An 18,224-nucleotide genomic window follows, 5' to 3' on the forward strand; every position below is an offset into this window, starting at 1 on the left:
CACCTAATATTTATTTTTAAAATATAAGATATGGTGTAAACACAGCCTAATGTGATACCAATTCATATTTTTGAAAAAATTAAATTAAAAAAGATAAGTTTAGTTAAGACTTAGTGATATTTTAAAAATAAGTAATATACATAACTATTGATATTGTTTTTTTTTTATACACAAAAAAGATTTATTTTCGAGTAGTAGTAAATTGTTATAATTTTTACGTAATAGATATTTTTAAAACAATTTTTTTCATGACTTAAGAGCTAAACATAAGATAGCTTTTTAGAAAATAAAAATAATGAATTTTAAAACTTCATCATCTCACAGCCTTCTTTTCATCACAGGGAAGAAAAAAATATTTTTTTTTCTTCAAAAAGTATAAACAAAACTTAAAAATTATAAAAACATAAGTAAAAGCTCATTTTATGATTTTCAAAACAACAGATGTAAATTTAAACAAAATTGCGACAGACAAAAAAGTATCCGACCAAAATATACAAAAAATTGTAAAAAAATTATTTCTACAATGGCATTGGAACCGATTAATATCCATTGGATAAGAAAAGGTTCTCCAACATACTAAAAAATATGTAAAGCATCGTATTACAGACATTTTTCCACGATTAATAAAATAAAAATCTTAAAATAATACTCGTTATATTAGCCCAAGCACCCGGCCCCTCGGGGTTAACAAAAGTAGTCTTATATTTTTTTTTTTTTAATATCCGTGGAGAGCTGTCTATAATACGATATCGTTTTTGATATATACCGTAATGTTTTAGTCAGTTTACTCTTTTAAGCCTATCCCCTTTCTAAAAGAAGATATATAGTTTTTAAACAAAATCTTTTGCACTATTTTTATAAAAATATACAATTGCTATTAATTTTAGATAAATGAAAATAAGTTTATTTTGTTGTTTAAGTTGTGTGTTTTATACTAGGAAGTTACTAGGTATTATACTTAATTATGTACAATGAAATTTAAGTTAGTTATACATAAAACAATATGGGGGGGGGGGGCGGGAAATTTTACACCCTTGTGGTCAAAATATTTTATGTAATAAAACATATTCAGCAAAATCTATAGCTTGCATGTAACGGGTCTTTTAATGTATACAAATTATTAAAAATATTTTAATTTTTCCAGCAAAAGGATATATTTATAATTAATTCAAAGTTTCATGTACTAGAAAAAGCTGCAGACCAAGAAAGTGTAAAATGCCCACCTACCCTTCTTGAGATTTTTTATGCAAATTATTATGCTTAATTTAATCATTCTTGTATGTTTAATAAATATCTTTTAACATACATTTTTAACCTAGATATGATTGCACATTTTGAGTCCAACTTATGTTTGACTTTGAGATCAAAGAAATTTTATCATAATTTTGAAAGGAAAATTATTGGTAATATAAAAGAATTTAACATATATTCGGTTTGAATTATGTAGAGTTTGTTTAGATTATTGAAATCTTAATACACTTCCTTCAGAATTAAAATCGCATATACATTATACACATCTAAATTTTTTTATTAAATTATTAATTATATAGGTATGTTATTAATATCTAAATGTTTAAATTTTACAAAAAAAAATTATGCAAATAAATTAATGTCTATTTGAAATGAGTTTTGAAATTAAGTTTGGTCGTCCATTTAGAAATTTAGATGATTTTTAAAATCACATTTTTCACAATTTTAATATTTACATTCAATTTATTTAAGTTTTATCAACTTTGTTGATCTTTTACAGTTTATTTTATGACACAAAAGAATCACTTTATATAATAATTAATTATATTTTTATCACTGGTGGAAAATATAAAAGAAAAGACTAGAGAAAATAAAAATTATCTTAGTATTTGTCCAGGTATAACTTCTGGCAGCACTGGACCTCGTAGCTGACAGGGCCTGGATACAAGGTCCTGTAGAACTGAACCTGTACTGGACAGGTCTGTCTGTCTGGCAGTCTCCAGCCACCAGGCTCATGCCATTCTCTGTGTAGGTTAGGCAGTAGTAGCCTATGTTATCAGCTAAGCTCACCACTAAATGGCTCTCCTAATTTCAAGAATAAAGTATCAAACCGTAAACTATAAAATCATATAAATTCACAGCAACGAAAGTTTTTTTTTAAAATTAATTACGTTGCTTTTTAAATGTGCGTTTTTAAAACTTAACCTAATATCTGTAGTTGAAATTACTCTAAACTATTTTGTACAATTTGATTTGTCTGTTTATTCTTGCCTGATTAGATGTCCAATGCGCATGGCATTGGAAGTTAAGCTGTGTCACATTGTTTGCCTGGCCAGGACGGTCGCACTCGAACCTGAGGTGTGTAGCCCCACACCCAGATGACAGCTGAACCTTACGTGAGCCTGAACATTTCTCCTCCAGGAAAGCAGGCTTCCTGCTTTGCTCCAACATGAATGTATACCTGCCGTTTAACGGACAGGCAATGGCCTCCGAGCCTGCAATGTACATGGCCTTCTTGGGGTTGGAAAAATAATGATCCCTGCAGGCGATCTTGGGATCTTTTGACATTGCACCTGATTCGAGTGACATAAGATTGTGGCCCAGCCGTGTGAACTGCGAGCAGATGTAGCCAGACTCGCAGCCGGATTTCACATGCTGGACTATTTTAACAACCTGCGGCTCCATGAGGCTGGCAGGATGGTGCTGCTGCAGGCTCAGCCTGTCCCTGCCCGGCCGCTGCTGCTGGTTGTCCTGCAGGTAGGGTAGCTTCTTTTGTTGCTGCTGGTATCCAAAGTTAGCTGTGTTAATTGTGATCAAATTTCCAGATTTACCAGTTTCATAGGTTATATCACTTGGAGAATTCACGTAAATGGCTTTTTGATACTCACTGCCACCATGACTCACGTGATCATCAAGAATTGTCAATCTGTTAATATTCATGACAGGAGTGTGCTGTTCCTTATCTGTTTCGCCAGGAAGAATGCTTTGGCAGATTAAATGCTCCTCAGATTGACTCTAGAATTGTAAGACAAATATTTTAATGATGTACCAAATTATATTTATTAATGTTAACATAATATAGATTACTAGTGACTGCGCACCTAGTATCTAGGCGCTTTGTACTCGAAGGGGAATGGATGGGCAGAACAATTGCCTAAAACCATACCAAGACATGAATCTAAATACTAAAAGTTATCTACCCAATCTGCCTATGCTGATTGTAAAATGTTTTAATTGGGTTTAACAACAAAAATTGTATTTCAGGTATTTTAGTCTTTTATATGGCATTTGATAAAATTATTTGTTTAAATGACATTTTCAAATTAATCTACTATTAAACATAACCATAGACTGTATTTTAACAAGTTTCCGCTCGTTGTTCAAAAGATGTGAGATTAAAATCACGGCCAAAAACCGCGTCATAACTAAAGACGTTTAATATGTTGCCTTCTGCTGCTATGTTAGATGCGCAACATAAAAAGTGCATTTGACCGAATAATCATCCACTTTATAAGCAAAATTTGGTTTATTAGAGTATATTCCGTTCTTTATCTTCTATATCATAAAGCTGTATGGTTTTTTTTGTCTAATGCTTTCAATCCCATAAGACATAAATTCTGCTCCCAAATATTCGAACTTTTCAGGAAAGCTTTATATTTGTCTAGGGGTGGTTTAATGCTATCCTCCTGAACTTCCATACCCTCCTCTAGATGGTAGGGGTGAAGCAATTAGTAGGTTGTAAGTTATAATACCTGAAAATCTTGGGACTCTGTGACAATTCTGAGACTCCTGTGTCCAGTATTGATGTGTATCCTCTGGCGGCCACTGATACCTTGCCAGGTATGGTGGGACTCTAGCAGCCATAGTGGATACAAACACTTCTCATCACTTCCTAACACTAAAAAATATTAAAAATCTGTACCTCTAAAGTACAAAATGTTTTCCTGTCCGATAGAACAATGTTCTAACAATAATGACAATATTTATAAGTAGCGAAAACAAACGGACGAAGCCAGTTATGGCAAATGTTTATTTCATAAAAAAATATATGAACGCTAGAAAATAACGAAATATTTTTATCCTTATACTAAAGTAACAGGATGTCTGTGTGTCTGTGTATCTGTGTGTCTGTGTGTTTGTACCGAAGGATCTCGCTAACCGCTGAACCGACCGGGTTCTCCTTAACAGGGTAGCTTCTCATAAGTCCCGGGAAGGTTTATAACTATTTTTTGGGGGGTGGGACACCCCCAACCCCCCAAAAAAATTAAAAATCCCCCCCTCAAAATTTTTTTTTTTTTAAATTTGTTTAACTAAAATTAAAAATGAAAGGGGAGGCATCCCCCCCCAACAAAAAAAAATTTTCGCCCCCCAAAAAATTTTTCTTTTACTTTTTCTTTTAAAATCTTAAATAAGAAATTGGGTTATTAAATTTGACTCTCTTCTCCTCAAGTGCCCCCTAGAGGCTTCTAGGGGCGTAGCCGCTAGTAAAACATAAAGCAGACCAACAAACTAAGTAGATGTATACTGAATGTACACAATTTTTTTACAAAAAAAAGGTCAGATGCATTATCGTTTCCACTATACTGTTTCAAACGGACATTTAGAAATATATAGCAAAAAATAAATTAAGCAACCATAACATAAAATAAGTCAATTATTAATCCCTAGAAACCTGACGTTTAATTAATTGAACCCCCGACAGACAACAAATTAAGAGTTGATGTTTATTTTGTCTCAAGTCTGAAGTTTTCCTGGCACCTTAAACTTAATAACAAGGATGATAATTTACAAAGAAAAATATCAAGTATATTCATGAAAATAGTTAGAACAGAAAAAAGATTGACTTTGTGAATAGATCTAATAGTTAAAATGAAATATTATGAAAACTAATTTGCAGAAAATAAAGAAGAGAAATTTCTAAACAAAATATTTTTTAAATAAAACTATTAAAAAGATGTTGAGAATTCGTGCATCAAAAACTGTTTATTTCAGCAATTAAAATCGGGGAAAAAAGTAATTAACATTTTCTGGGAAAGCAAAGGACAACCAGAGATTAAAACAATTATAAGCTACCAACAGCAGAATTTCAAGTTTACAGTAAAAAAATCAATTTATAATAGATTGTCCTATCCAATGGTCCCTGGTGTTTTCCACAAATGAATTAATTTACCATTTTGCCAGTCTAGTTAAAATAAATTATTCACAACTCAAATTTTATTAATAGGTATTCAACTAAATTAATTTTTAAAACCTTGCAAGTTCAATTTTAATTTTGTAAATAAAACAAGGAAAATTATTTCGCAAAGTTGTTAAAAAGAGGAGATTAAACGAAATATAATGTAGCGTTAGATATATATCCCTAATGATGATCAACAAAATTAACCCTTCTGTAGATTAAAATTGTTGGTTTAAAAGTTTGGAACTAACTAATAAAAATTCAAGTTATCAAAAATTGTTAAGCCAACCAATGAGAATTTTTAAAAAAAACTTTGGGTATTTTACAGTTTAATGTCCCTAATCTCACTGCAACTGCATTACAAGATAATAACATTACAGGACAGGTAAGCACACACTAATAAACTTGTATTTTTAGGGAGAGAGGGGACATTGGACTGTAAATTATTATGGTAACCAAAGTTTTGAAATTACGATCTCTCATTCGATGGGTAAAGACTTTGGGGTACTTTTATCAATGATTGCTTAATTAGTTTTGTCTAGAATTCAAACAAAAATTTTTAATCAATAGATAGAGTAATTTTTTTCATCATCATTGGGGATGTACATCAATTTATTGTCTATTTTAGTATTAGGACCCTCTAGATCAAGTATTTTTTATGAAACATAAAGAAGGGGAACTAACTATGAAGACATCCTTACATTTTTTTAGCCAACAAATGGAAAAATTAATTTAAAAACAGAGAGAGTCTGTCAGTAAAAGGGGGGGTTTTTTAATGCAACCATCTCGTAATCAATGATTAAATGGCACTTAGAATTCGAATTTCGATCTGAAATTGTGCATGAATAATCCTTGGTGGGTCTATTTTCCCTAAATCGAACAAAAAGTTGGAAACGTAACGGCTAACGGCTGGCGGCTTAGCTGTTTTCCCATTTTTTTGCTATCTTAAGAGCATATTAGTCACGAAACCTATCTCCACATAATACTTTATCTCGCTCTAAAACCTTATCAAACGGTTCTAGCCGGTAGCTGTTGGTACTAGAAATTTAAAAAACTGTTATTGCTATCATTTAACATGAATTAAACCAAAAATATGTTTTAAAAAGTTGATTTCTACGTAATTAATGATGAATTTGCCCTGAAAATAGGCAAAAAACGGCTAATCGGCTGCCGTTACTTTTCCAACTTTTTGTTCGATTTAGGGAAAATAGACCTACCAAGGATCATTCATTCACAATTTCAGATCGAAATTCGAATTCTAAATGCCATTTAATCATTGATTACGAGATGGTTGCATTAAAAAACCCCCCCTTTAAAAGCCAATTCCCCCCCCCCCACACCCTCTCCAAATTAAACCTAACTTACCTCGTTCCATAGTGAAAACTTTATCTCCTTGTGTAGGAGAGGGTAGACCATTACATGTTGCAGAAACACTGACACCCATGCGCACTATCCCGTCCTTGTAATCTTTGTCGTGTACAAAACATCTAAAAAAAAATTAATGTTAGAAAAAAATAAAAAAATAAACCGGTCAATGAATTTGTTCTACGTGACTATTTATTCTAATAAAATTAAGTAATAAATAATAACAATGTGTAGTAATGCTTTTATGAAATTACCTAATTTCCAAAAATTAACGTTTTTGTGATAAATTACCAATAAAATACGTTAATTGAAATAGTACAGATTTCTGTTTTGTAAACATCATTAGAGTTTAAGTTAAGAGCTGGGTACTAAAAATATTTTTGTTTACCTGAACCTGCCCTGATCACCCAGGTGGAAATCCTCCATAAGTTCTCCAACAAAATAAGTGTGTGAACCTTCCACCCAGCTAGCTATACATTTCCAATCTTCGGTGATACTTTGAGAACTCTAAACACAGACAAGAAATGGGTGTCATAAAAGAATTAGGTACCTAGTTATTTTTTTTAAATGGTATCCAAAAAGTTAACTTTGCATATAAGAAATTAGCTGAAGATTTATTATTGACCAATAACAAATAACGTATACACAGACAGATGAACATGAACACTATCGAGTAGAAACGCTGTTAAAAAAAATAATACCTTAACATCATGGCAAGCTTGGTAGTGCAGCTTCATTCTTGTATTATCATGACAGGTATCCATGTAGGATTTAGGATCCAGGCAGGGTTGTCCTGTACCCCCCTTGGCGTATGTGAACATGTGGGGCCCTTTCAGCGGGCATGCTGTAGCTCCTGACATCATGGGTTAGAGTATAAGTAAATAGAAAAGTGAAAAAATGTAGTAATTGATCCGCGGTGTCATAATTTCATATTCATAATTAAATAACAATACCTACTATTTTTTTTATTTTTAAAGAAATAAATTTAACTTTTAAAAAAAATTTATGATAGCTAAATCTAATATAATCTATAACTTAAGCTGAAATGGCATATCCATTTTTAGGTTTCAAAGCACAATCTATTTTTTCTAAAAATCTTACATTTTTGAACCCCTTTACTTATTAAAATAACCGTGCCTGCATTTCTTCTGAACATTGAGTACATGGTCCCGTCACCAGGAATATGATTACACAAATCTGACTCACTACTGAACTGACTAGCATACTCACAATCACCTAAACAAAATAAAACAATTAATATTCATGATAATAAATATTGGACATATGTATTCTTTGCAATATGTAACTACTAGAAGCTAAGCCCATATCCTCTAGGGGCTCAATATTCGAAGAGCGGGGCTTGAAAAATAGCTTCAAACCATTCTGAAGACTTATCTGAAAATTAAATGACCTAAAACCAATAATACAAGAGCTTACAAACCTAATAATTAAAAACCTTCCCTGGCCCTATAAAAAGCTTTTTTGTAAAGGAGATCAATATTGGTTCAGTGGTTAGCGAGGAACCTTTTCTACAGACATAAAAAGCTTACTACTTTATATATTAGGATGATTATCATAGGTTGAATCAATCTATGGGTCCAATGATATTACATTATTGTTATCCCTTAGTGAAATTTTAATGATTTAACACATTTGGGACATAAAAAAGTTATAAGTTATTAACCTAAAATGATTAGGTAAAGACTTTAAATCAATCAGTGTAAAAAAAATTTAGAATCTTATGACAAGACACACATATATAGTAGCTGCGGTTCTAAAATACTTTTTAATGCATATTTTTTTATTTGTAAATATTTTACACGATGCTGAACCAATTATTGCAACAAATAATCAAATTCGACAACAAATATTTTTATAAAGAAAAGTTAAAGATCAAGGATAGAAATATGCATAAATGCGGAGCTCAATGAGAAGGCTATTTTTTTTAATCTGTCCAAACAAATTTTCCCCTGTTAAAATATCCACTTATATCCTAAATCCATTGGAGTAGATTGAACGAAGGCTCGCTGTTGTGGAATGGTAGGTTTGAAGCTGGGCCATATGCGTAATACTAAAGATATTAAAAAATTACATACTGCTGCCAAATCTGGCTTTGATAGAAAGAGTATTGGGGGTAAGGGGGGTAAGGGGGGGGGGGGAAGTTTTTACAGTTATAGGAAATGAAAATTCAGTATCAAATTTTGCCCTGGCCGTTTGGGCCTGTTTTTATAGTTATTAACCTAATTCTTTTTGTTAGCTCTCTTTTATGATTGGATCTACCTGTAAAATTTTGAAAATTTAGGGACTTTCCCTCTAGGGGCTAGTGGGGCAAAAGACCCACCAAAACACTAAAATTTTAAGTTGAGAGCCTAATTTTTAAGATATCGAGCTGATTTTTAAAATGGAAGCTTTCATTGCATAAATGAGTTGATTAGCCATCCCATATTTCATTTTTGTACTTTACTTCTCGGGGCTTGTAAGCTCAAAAATAATAAATTTTGTATTTTGGTAGAAGTAAAGTGCAAAAATGAAATATTATATGGGGTGGCTAATTAACTCATCTATGTAATAAAAGGTTCCATTTAAAAAATCAGCTTGATATCTTAAAAAACAAGCTCATAATTTAAAATTTTAATGTTTGGAGGGGTCTTTTGCCCCACTAGCCCCTAGAGGGAAAGTCCCAAAATTCAATTTTCAAAATTTTACAGGTAGATCCAATCATATAAGAGAGCTTACAAAAAGAGTTAGGTTGATAACTATAAAAACAGGCCCAAACGGCCAGGGCAAAATTTGATACTAAATTTTCATTTCCTATAACTGTAAAAACTACCCCCCCCCCTTACCCCTAATACTCTTTCTATCAAAGCCAGATTTGACAGCAGTATGTAATTTTTTAATATCTTTAGTATTACGCATATGGCCCAGCTTCAAACCTACCATTCCACAACAGCGAGCCTTGGTTCAATCTACTCCAATGGATAGGATATAAGTGGATATATTAACAAGGGAAAATTTGTTTTCAATCTAGATGGACCTCATTTATTGGTCAGATCGTTCATTCAGTAGACGGGGAGAAGACGGGGAAAAGGGTGAGGATATTTTAGCCAGCTGCTAGTATCACTTTATCAGAGTACATGAAAAGCTGGTGCAACATGCAAGTAATAATATATTGATTTTTCCTATTTTTTTTAAAACCAAGTTATAGAAAATCCTCACTGCAAAGCATAAGAAAAGAAAAAGAAAACGCATTGCGGTCCCCCAAACTTTTACTTTGATGCACTTTCTTAAGCCGATATTTTTTCCATTAGCCCATTTTCTGGCCCATCCAGGTTTACCAGTTCTGGACAGGTGACAGGTTTTCTGCAAACAAATTTAGCAAGTTTACCCTGAAAGTGACAAGTCCAGCACTAAATAATAACAATATTTTGTTTGTAACTCAGTTCAAGTTAGGTTAAATTATTAGATACAGGGTAGACCCGAAGGGTTAAAGTACCACAGGAGTAATCCCACCCCCTTTACCATACTAAAACTACCAAATAGCATATCCGCCCTTAAACTCTATATTTCCTATTATTTATGTTAAATGAAAAATTGTAAAGTACACCTGGTACTAAGCAGTAGCTTGGTGTACTATTGTATGTACTGCTTCGTAAGACGGGGCGTAATCTGTCACTGAATAAATGTTTTTTATGTTTATGTATGTTTATGTTTATGAAAAGTTTCTTATTTAATCAAATTCTCAAAATAATATGAAATTAGTTTTTTTCTAATAGGCTAAAACATATTCGGGAATAGTTCCTTTCGTAACATCGCCCCATAAGGGGCGATTCGTCGTATTTTTAAAATGGCTTTTTATAGGTTATTTTAGGTTAGGTTAGGTTATATTGTGTTAGGTGATTGTCCCACAGGGTTGGAGCCCCCCACAGGGGCTAGAAATAGGAGAAAAGCTTACTGTGAAAAATACGAAGAATCGCCCCATAAGGTGCGATGTTACGAAAGGGACTATACCCAAATATTCTTCTTCCAAAACTTAATAAATGTGTCTCACCCTTTGGTAGCTTAAAAGGGAGGCAAGGTCAAAAATGGACTGACAATATATATCAAAATATTTTACTTAGACGTATTTCTATAAACATTTTACTATTAAGAAGGAATTTTGATTTATCAAAATTGGAAGGAAGATGAATATTTTATCTAATGTCAAACTCCTGTTAATTACAGTGTAATATTAACTTTCGTCATATAGTTATAGAGTAGTCCCTCTGCTATTAGAAATACAATGTATAAGTACTAAGATTAAGTATCAAATATTTGATTTTTTTCCATTTTGTGTGTAGCTGTATAAATGATATATTCATAAGTAAACAGAGAAAAATAAATATGCTTTCTGTATTTATATACTCAGTCAAAATAGATATAGTATCACTTGGATGTTGAACCAGATTTTCATAAACTATAAGTGATACTCAAAGTTGGTTAAAATAACAATACCCCCATCCACCCCCTTAAAAACATCCCCTCCTACTGGAGGAACGATCTGACCAATAAATGAGGTCCGTATTAGCAACCTAAATTGACTACACATTTTTCCCTGTCAATATATCCACGTATACTAAATCCATTCCAGTCAAACATACAAACATGGACAGTTATTCGGTAACTTTTATTTATTGTGTAAAATTGTGTTGAAATTCTTCATAAATATCCTTTCTTTATACATCCTATAAAGTTTTAAATGTTCATAGACTTTTTTCAGCAATTCTATGGATATTATTAATTTCTAATCTGACCGAACTAAGACTTTCTATTGCCCTGTCCTTTCAAATAGAATATGTATTTTTATACAATGTTTATTTAACATAAAATAATAGAAATAAAAAGTATATACGAAAGGGTCAAAATATTCTTTTCCAGTATGGCTTCGAATCCGATTAATATCCGCTGGATTAAACTGGTTCCCAGCAATACAGAAAAATCATGTTCTTATTATAGAGCTACTAAAAATCAAGATGTTAATATAGATTATAAGAACCTTTAAGTATAAAATTCTGAACATTTAACACCATAAACTGAATTGTAAAGTCTTTATAATTTAAATTCAAACGCCCCTTTCAAGCTAGGTTAAAAATAAGCAGTGTGCATTTACTTTCGCAAAAGTAACACATTAACAATTTTTTTATGCAGCACATAATAATTCTTCCCATTTGATTTTTATAATCTTAAATATACCTTTCATTATAAAATTTGATCGAAATTGCAAATAAATTGGATGCAGGGGGATATTTTTTTTGATAACGTTTTCTTATTCGGTTGTTCAAGAACTCTGGGGACTTTTATTGAATTTTTAGCGGTTGGTTCAATAAGTTGAGTTTTGAAACTTTTCAACCAATAATTGTAATCTACAGATGGGGTAATTTTGTTTATCATCGATTTTTCGGCCATTGTCTTTTCCCTTTAGATCCCTTTATGAAAAACTATAAGGATTTGAAAATATGCGAAAGTGAATAAACACCCTTTTGAAATTGGCATGCAATATGACAAAAAATCCGCAAGCTTATGTATGAAACACCCAGAATATAATTTTAATCCCGCCCTCCTTCCAATATATCAGTTAAAGGGCTAGGGGCGGTTTTAATCTATTTCGTTCGTGTTATTTTTGTATGAAATTAAGCTAAGGGGCATGAAATCACACAAAAAAGTACGCTAGTTTACTGTAATTGTTACAAATGTTATGAAGAAAAAATATTTTTAAAAAAACAACATTTTTTGATTAAAATCAAATTAAAAACTACAACAACAAAAAAAAAACAATACATAATTTAAATAAATTGAAATGTGTGAATGTTTGTCCTTATTGGTGAGTTGTTAACTTCATAGGAATGAGTGTAAACCACCAGTTTTGGTTTTATTACCCTTTTTATTTTTTTTTAAGGTTTAGGCGCAAAGCAAATCTGTAAAAAGATTTTCTTTATAGCTGTGAATCTTTTATAAAAACAAAGTTAAAGGTGAAATTTAGATTTTTTTCAATTTAAAATTTGTTATTGAACATTCTTTACTGGCCAGTTTGTTTATCCAGTAGGTGGAAAAGGGATGGGTAAAGGGGGTGGATGGGGACGGGGTTCATTTTTATATCCAGCTAAAAGTTTCGCTTTATTTGAGTACATGAGAATAGACATTTGAACATATTCTAGTAATACAGTGGCTAAGTTACAAATATAGAATGCAATATCTATTTTTCTGAGATTACGGTACAACTAGCTGCGAAGAAAATAATCTTGTTGTTCTTGTTAAAAAAAAACTCCTCCCGTCACTCTAAATAAACGCCGCCCTCTTTAATTTTGCAAAATATCAAACTAAACGCCGCTAGTCATGGTTACAAAATTTTAACATTCTTTTTGTGAAAAAAACAGGTTTAGAAACTTAAAATTATCATCTAAAAGATATGCCTTCGAATTAGATCTGTCAAAATTAAGATTTTTAGTACTTAATGACAAATTGATATTGTTACCCATGCTAAGTAAAGTCACTTGGAGCAGTTTTAGGTATCAGACCCATGGTTCAGTATGCTTCACCTAGAGCTGTTAATTTTAAGTATCCGACCCATGGTTTAGTATGCTCCACCTAGAGCTAGTAATTTTAAGTATCAGACCCATGGTTTAGTATGCTCCACCTAGAGCTAGTAATTTTAAGTATCAGACCCATGGTTTAGTATGCTCCACCTAGAGCTAGTAATTTTAAGTATCAGACCCATGGTTTAGTATGCTCCACCTACAGCTAGTAATTTTAAGTATCAGACCCATGATTTAGTATGCTCCACCTAGATCTAGTAATTTTAAGTATCTGACCCATGATTTAGTATGCTCCACCTAGAGCTAGTAACTTTAAGTATCAGACCCATAGTTTATTATGCTAGAGCTAGTAATTTTAAGTATCAGACCCATGGTTTAGTATGCTCCACCTAGAGCTAGTAATTTTAAGTATCAGACCCATGGTTTAGTGTGCTTCACCTAGAGCTAGTAATTTTAAGTATCAGACCCATGGTTTAGTATGCTCCACCTAGAGCTAGTAATTTTAAGTATCAGACCCATGGTTTAGTATGCTCCACCTAGAGCTAGTAATTTTAAGTATCAGACCCATGGTTTAGTATGCTCCACCTAGAGCTAGTAATTTTAAGTATCAGACCCATGGTTTAGTATGCTCCACCTAGAGCTAGTAATTTTAAGTATCAGACCCATGGTTTAGTATGCTCCACCTAGAGCTAGTAATTTTAAGTATCAGACCCATGGTTTAGTATGCTCCACCTAGAGCTAGTAATTTTAAGTATCAGACCCATGGTTTAGTATGCTACACCTAGAGCTAGTAATTTTAAGTATCAGACCCATGGTTTAGTATGCTCCACCTAGAGCTAGTAATTTTAAGTATCAGACCCATGGTTTATTATGCTGCACCTAGAGCTAGTAATTTTAAGTATCAGACCCATGGTTTAGTATGCTCCACCTAGAGCTAGTAATTTTAAGTATCAGACCCATGGTTTATTATGATTCACCTAGAGCTAGTAATTTTAAGTATCAGACCCATGGTTTAGTATGCTCCACCTAGAGCTAGTAATTTTAAGTATCAGACCCATGGTTTAGTATGCTCCACCTAGAGCTAGTAACTTTAAGTATCAGACCCATGGTTTATTATGCTTCACCTACAGCTAGTAATTTTAAGTATCAGACCCATGGTTTAGTATGCTCCACCTAGACCAAGGAATTTTAAGTATCAGACCCATGGTTTAGTATGCTCCACCTAGAGCTAGTAATTTGCATATTTTCATCTCAAGTAGGATTTATCTTGCACTATTTTACACAAAATAACAAGAATGACAAACATTTTAAGCCAGCAGAACAGAGCTGAGAAAAGAGAATATAATGATCCAATTATATAAAGTACTAAGCTTTTTTTAGTCTATAGAGAAGGATCTCGCTAACCACTGAACTGATATGGTTCTCCTTTACAGTGAAGCTTCTTAACGGTCCTGAGGTGGTTTTAGGCTATTTTTTGCCCTTCCATATCCCTTTGAATATAGAGCCCCTAGATGCTAGGGGCGCAGCAGCTTGTAATAAATAAAATGCTTGGCGATTTGTTGTTATAAAATATATCTCTATTTTTAAAAATAATCAATTAAAGTTTTATAGGGTATTAAAAAAAGATAAACATTTAAAGTAAAGGAAAAAAATATCATATAAGCAAAAGGTTAAAAGGGAATAAATGTTTATTGTTTATTAGAGATGCTACGCAACTAAAAAAAACTTTAGTAGCAAAATTTAGCATATTGTTGGTAAAAATATAGTATACAAGTTAAAATTATCTAAACTAGACCACTTATAAAAAGGCTTAAAATGGTATATTTCATTTTTTGTTAGCGGTAAAATTTGCGTGCTTAAAAAATTCCTAAAATAGCAGGGAGATGGCAGTTGCAGATTAAATTTAATTTTAACCTATTTTGACATTTTTTCATCATCCAAATAAAATGTAACATTTAACTGCTGATTCGTAAATAAGAATTAAGCATGTTCTTTTATTTTGTTTCATTGGATTCACATTTCCAAGGATAATTTTTAAAAATTGTTAATGTTTTATAGTTTTTCATAGACTTCAACAAGCTCACCAATCCGATAAAAACTACCCTTTTTTTTCCAATATATGCATGACTACTTTTTAAAACGCAGCTTACTTTTTACGTCAATAGGATAAAGGACGTTTAAAAGTAATATGCTCGTCGTATATACAAACAGAAATATAGCAATTGTTTAACAGTCGATGTATTTCTTTAGTATTTTAGAGTGCCTCGTTGAAATTGTACTATATATATCCTTGTAAAACTGCAATAATTTTATGTTTATGTATATATTTATCGTTGCTAATTTTAGGTAGAATTTAAATATTTTGATGTGCATTCCAATCCGGATATGTAATACATTTTCCAGCAAAGCTTCAAACCCGATTATTGTCCGCTGGATTAGAACCGATCCATAGCTATACTGTAAAATCATATATATCATCGCATGGCAGACAATTGTGCACGAATATTAAAATATTAAAACAAAACTGGTTTTATTCTTATAATTTTTCATTTTTTTATCGCGAACAGCTGTCTATAATATAGTGCGGTATATAACCAATCAAATCAACAGAAGCTGATTGTAGTACAACAGAAACACAAACTCATCCTTCCTAATATTCTCGATGTCATAAATACCTCAATCGATATAGTATCGCTTAGATATTGCGCCGAATTTTAATGTTCTCTGATAGAATAATATTTTCAGCTGGCTAAAATAAAGATACCCACATGTACCCCCTTTACCCCTCAACCAATCACATCCTTCTGGATGTACGAACTGGCTATAATTGAGGTCTATGGTAGCAAGCAAAGAGACAACATATTTTACCCTGTCAATATATCGACGTATATCCTATATTTATTAAAACCCCACTGCCTTATATGCTATTCTGTATTTTTGCGATTATAACCAACTATGCAATTGTACAATATGCAGATATGATAGCGCACCAAATATTTGTTCCATGCATCTAATTTTAAACATTTCCTTAATCCTTTGTTCTAGTTACAATATACATACACTGCAGGGAAATAGGGACAGACGACAATTAGAAATAGTATCTTTGAGTTAGGGATAGAAGGAACATTGGACTGGGAATTACACTAGCTGGCCTCAAGGGATAATTAATTGAATTCTCTACCATTTGCTAAAAGATATAAAGAAAAAAATAATAACATTGAAATTTTTGAAAAATAAATTCAAATATTTTAAAAATTTAAATATTAAAAAATTGAAAACCTAATCTTTTTGGGAATCGATAAAACTTTCTAGTGCTTGTAAAAATGATAAAATGTAAAAAAATGTTAAACCTAAGGGTAAAAAAAACGCAGCCACATTGGTTCCCTCAATTATTTATAATGTCTTTTTTCAAGGCAACAAAATTAGGATTTTTGGGTACCCTTATTTGCCTGGCTTAAAATGAAATGAAGAGAGAAATTGTAAAAGTTTATGTTGAAATTTAGGTGAACATGTCATTAAATATATATCATATATGTTTAAATATATGTTTAATTTAATTAAAGTTAGTAGAATATACATGGTTTATACCATTTTAGGATGTATCATTTTTAAAAGCGAAGCTTTTCTATAATCAGGGTCGGTCCGTCCGTACGGCCGTCCGTCCGTACGTCCGTCCGGAACGGATAGCTTTTTTGGCTAATTTAGGCATGTTAGAATTGTCCTATTGATTTCAAACTTTGCATGGTGATTCCTGTAGTAGTTAGGTACGATTTAGAAAGCAATTCTATAATCATTACCAGAATGTTCGTACGTCCATTTTAAACATGTTAATTTTTTTTACTTTTTTAACAACAAATTTTTATGTGATCTAATAATACGATTGATCTGATTTTTGGTATACTGATTCCTGGGACAACAAAGTACAATATTATAAGCGAAGCAACTCTATAATCAAGTCCTAAAAATGTAAGATTGTCCATAAACATTATTCTGTATCGAGCAGTTTTTCAACAATTTTACTTACAATTTTGCTTCGACATTTTTTAAATTATATTTATCAGGGGGGAGCAGACATGTGCTGTAAATTATATGTAAAGGTCCCCAAAGTTTTATGAACACGTTGGACTTAAAAGGGGGGAGGCGCCACTTTTTGAAACCAAAACTAAAAGTCAACAAAGGAACTCAACTAAAAAAAGAGTTACAGGTCTGAGATTTTGCATGGCAGTTGCTTTATAGAGGTACAATATGGAACTGTGAAGAAACGGCGGCGCAATCGCAGAAAACCGCCGTATTTTTTTTGCAATTTCTCGGCGGTTTTCGGCAGATGCGCCGCCGTTTCTTCACTGTTCCAAATTGTAACCCTATAAAGCAACTGTCATGCAAAATCTCAGACTTGTAACTCTTTTTTTAGTTGAGTTCCTTTGACTTTTAGTTTTGGTTTCAAAAAGTGGCACATCCGCCTCCCCCTTTTAAAAACATTAGAAGACTGTTATCAAATCCTTTTTGAGTGGTACACGCGCTAGCAGTGCCCAATCTATTCCACCAATAATTTTTATTCACAGAGGGTCAAATTTTGTTTATATTAAATGGGGGTGTTCATCAATTTCAATAAATTGCCTTAAACTTTTAAGATCTAGGTTTGTTAAAGGATTGAAGTCTAATTTTATTAAAAGAAACCAAAAAAAGTCTTTATTTAAACTAAAACTGACCTAATTGAAGAAAAGCTTTGCTTAATGCAGAAATATAAATATGATCTAGTTAAGGTCGAGTCAGCAGCAAAAGATTTAGAAAGATTTATTGGATCATTTCTTATTAACAGGATAAATTAATTAATAAAACGATATTGTTTCTATTTTCCCTTTGAACCCCCCTTTGCATGTCTCCACTTTCTTTTTGCAAAGGGTCCCTCACATACTAGCTAGGGGTATTCCATTATATAAAACTAGCAGCTTCGCCCCTAGCCTTTAGGGGCTTTGTCCCAAGAGGTTTGATCAACCTAATTTTTTGTATTTTAGATTTAAAAAGAAAAAGTAAAAAAAATTTTTTGGGGGGTAGGGGGTATTTTTCATTTTTTGGGGGGGTTAGGGGTTTCCCACCACCCAAGAAAATAGCTTAAAACCATCACAGGACCAGTAGGTATATTC

General features: G+C 32.2%; 2 protein-coding genes across 2 annotated transcripts in view; both read right to left on the reverse strand.

The window, feature by feature from the left end:
• LOC145304025 (uncharacterized) overlaps positions 1-18,224 on the reverse strand; it is a 465,321-nt gene that overhangs the window by 324,395 nt on the left and 122,702 nt on the right. The window lies entirely within an intron of this gene.
• LOC145304005 (uncharacterized) overlaps positions 1,090-18,224 on the reverse strand; it is a 90,443-nt gene continuing 73,308 nt past the window's right edge. Inside the window, exons 4-10 of the mRNA XM_080145761.1 lie at positions 7,649-7,747; positions 7,213-7,364; positions 6,900-7,018; positions 6,512-6,633; positions 3,723-3,868; positions 2,242-2,985; positions 1,090-2,055 (exon numbers count right to left, since the gene is read on the reverse strand). Coding sequence (XP_080001887.1) covers positions 1,804-2,055; positions 2,242-2,985; positions 3,723-3,868; positions 6,512-6,633; positions 6,900-7,018; positions 7,213-7,364; positions 7,649-7,747 — 1,634 coding nt within the window. The 3' untranslated portion in view covers positions 1,090-1,803. The remainder of the gene's footprint in view (positions 2,056-2,241; positions 2,986-3,722; positions 3,869-6,511; positions 6,634-6,899; positions 7,019-7,212; positions 7,365-7,648; positions 7,748-18,224) is intronic.

This window comes from Acartia tonsa, chromosome 2 (assembly GCF_053477335.1).
Source record: "Acartia tonsa isolate MP-2025a chromosome 2, ASM5347733v1, whole genome shotgun sequence".
Taxonomy (NCBI): Eukaryota; Metazoa; Arthropoda; class Copepoda; order Calanoida; family Acartiidae; genus Acartia; species Acartia tonsa.